The 1,498-nt window shown below is 42.9% G+C and overlaps 2 protein-coding genes across 4 annotated transcripts in view; one reads left to right on the forward strand and one right to left on the reverse strand.

Moving 5' to 3' along the window:
• The window catches only part of robo4 (roundabout, axon guidance receptor, homolog 4 (Drosophila)), a 35,934-nt gene that overhangs the window by 6,094 nt on the left and 28,342 nt on the right, over window positions 1-1,498 (reverse strand). The window lies entirely within an intron of this gene.
• Window positions 4-1,464, forward strand: LOC107836737 (uncharacterized). Of its 2 annotated transcripts, none has more exons than XR_001662682.1 (2): window positions 4-64; window positions 763-1,464. XR_001662682.1 is itself a non-coding variant. In XM_016673609.1 (2 exons), exons 1-2 carry the CDS (start codon window positions 334-336, stop codon window positions 1,321-1,323), a joined length of 867 nt encoding a protein of 288 aa, XP_016529095.1. In that variant the 5' UTR covers window positions 71-333; the 3' UTR covers window positions 1,324-1,464. The 2 variants fall into 2 exon arrangements, 1 of the variants encoding a protein (XP_016529095.1); XM_016673609.1 differs by lacking the exon at window positions 4-64 and adding an exon at window positions 71-639.

Below are 1,498 nucleotides of genomic sequence, written 5' to 3' on the forward strand. Positions count from 1 at the left end.
ATTGTGATTGTCAAGGCTGGAAACAGGCACATGCAGATGCTAAGGAGAAAAAACGGATTTTGAGGTAAGAAAGTAAATTTTTTTATCATGACTATATTTTGTTTAGTACTTATACTGTTGCAGATAAAACCATATGACTTACATTAGATGAAAGTGTAATTTCTCAGGCAAAATGTGGTGCATTTTCCCGTGCTAATTTCAAACCGCTATCCTACTACAGCTAGCTAAACATGGCTGACAGGGTTGGGGTGGGTTGTAACACATCTTTAAAAAGTGTTACAACCATCCCCTTACATACAACTAAGAATATTTTTATTTTAATAATTTTACAGAATGCCTAGGCAGTGGATACGAAAGACTGATAGAGGTGTGCCTGCAGATGTTTTAAAAAAAGCATCTGATGAGGTCACAAAGAAGAGCAAGTCAGTCAGATCAGTTGCGAAGGCGCATGGGATCTGCCATGTAACACTGAGCAGATACTGCAAATCACTGCAGAAGCTGAGAGAACAGGGGTCCAGTGATCTTCCCAGTGTAGGTTATTGGAGCAGCAACAAAGTCTTCTCTGAGGTGCAGGAGGAAGTGTTGGCTGACTATTTGACTCAGGCAGCAGGCCTGTATTATGGACTGACTCCATGTGAGGTAAGCATATGACAGGTTAGTCACTGGAGACAAGAGAAGAATTGAATACCAGCATAGGTGCTAGACAAATTTAAAAACTTTTTGTGTCTATGTACTCTGATTTTCTATTCCTCTTTCTTTTAGGTCAGAAAGTTTGCATATCAACTGGCAGTAACATATAACATCAAACACCCACAAACATGGGATGAGAAGCAGATGGCAGGGCCTGACTGGTTCACATTATTTATGAAGCGGAACCCTAGCCTGTCTTTAAGGAGTCCTGAGGCAACCAGCCTTACACGGGCCACAAGTTTTAACCGCCAAAATGTGGAACGTTTCTTCAACAGCCTTGGACAGGTCATTAAGAGATACAACTTCGACGGGAGCGATATATGGAATGTAGATGAAACTGGTGTAACAACAGTTCAATCACCTAACCGTGTTGTTGCTCGTCGTGGTGTCAAGCAGGTGGGTGCGATGACATCAGGTGAGAGAGGTGTGCTCGTGTCAGTAGCATGCGCTGTGCAAGCGCTGGGAAATGCAATTCCTCCCTTTTTTGTATTCCCCGTAAACGTTACAAGGAACTCTTCATTCAGAGTGGGCCAACAGGGAGTGCAGGAAGTGGTAACGCCTCAGGATGGATGCAAGAGGAAGACTTCCTCTTATTCCTTGCTCATTTTGCAAAACACACAAAGGTCAGCCTAGAGAAAAAGGTTTTACTTTTGCTGGATAATCACTGTTCACATATATCTGTTAAAGCTATTGATTTCTGCAAAGAAAAGGGAATAGTGCTACTTACCTTCCCCCCCCACTGTAGCCATAAACTTCAGCCCCTAGATCGCAGTGTCTACGGCCCATTTAAGAAAATGGTGAACACCGC

The sequence above is a fragment of the Poecilia formosa genome, unplaced genomic scaffold (genome assembly GCF_000485575.1).
Source record: "Poecilia formosa unplaced genomic scaffold, Poecilia_formosa-5.1.2 Scaffold79, whole genome shotgun sequence".
In the NCBI taxonomy this organism is placed as follows: Eukaryota; Metazoa; Chordata; class Actinopteri; order Cyprinodontiformes; family Poeciliidae; genus Poecilia; species Poecilia formosa.

Excerpts from the sequence above, each read along its gene's own strand:
- LOC107836737 (XM_016673609.1), top strand. The coding sequence starts at position 334 with ATGCCTAGGCAGTGGATACGAAAGACTGATAGAGGTGTGCCTGCAGAT. Across the intron at positions 640-762 it reads ATGGACTGACTCCATGTGAG|GTCAGAAAGTTTGCATATCA; the intron begins GTAAGCATATGA and ends TCTTTCTTTTAG.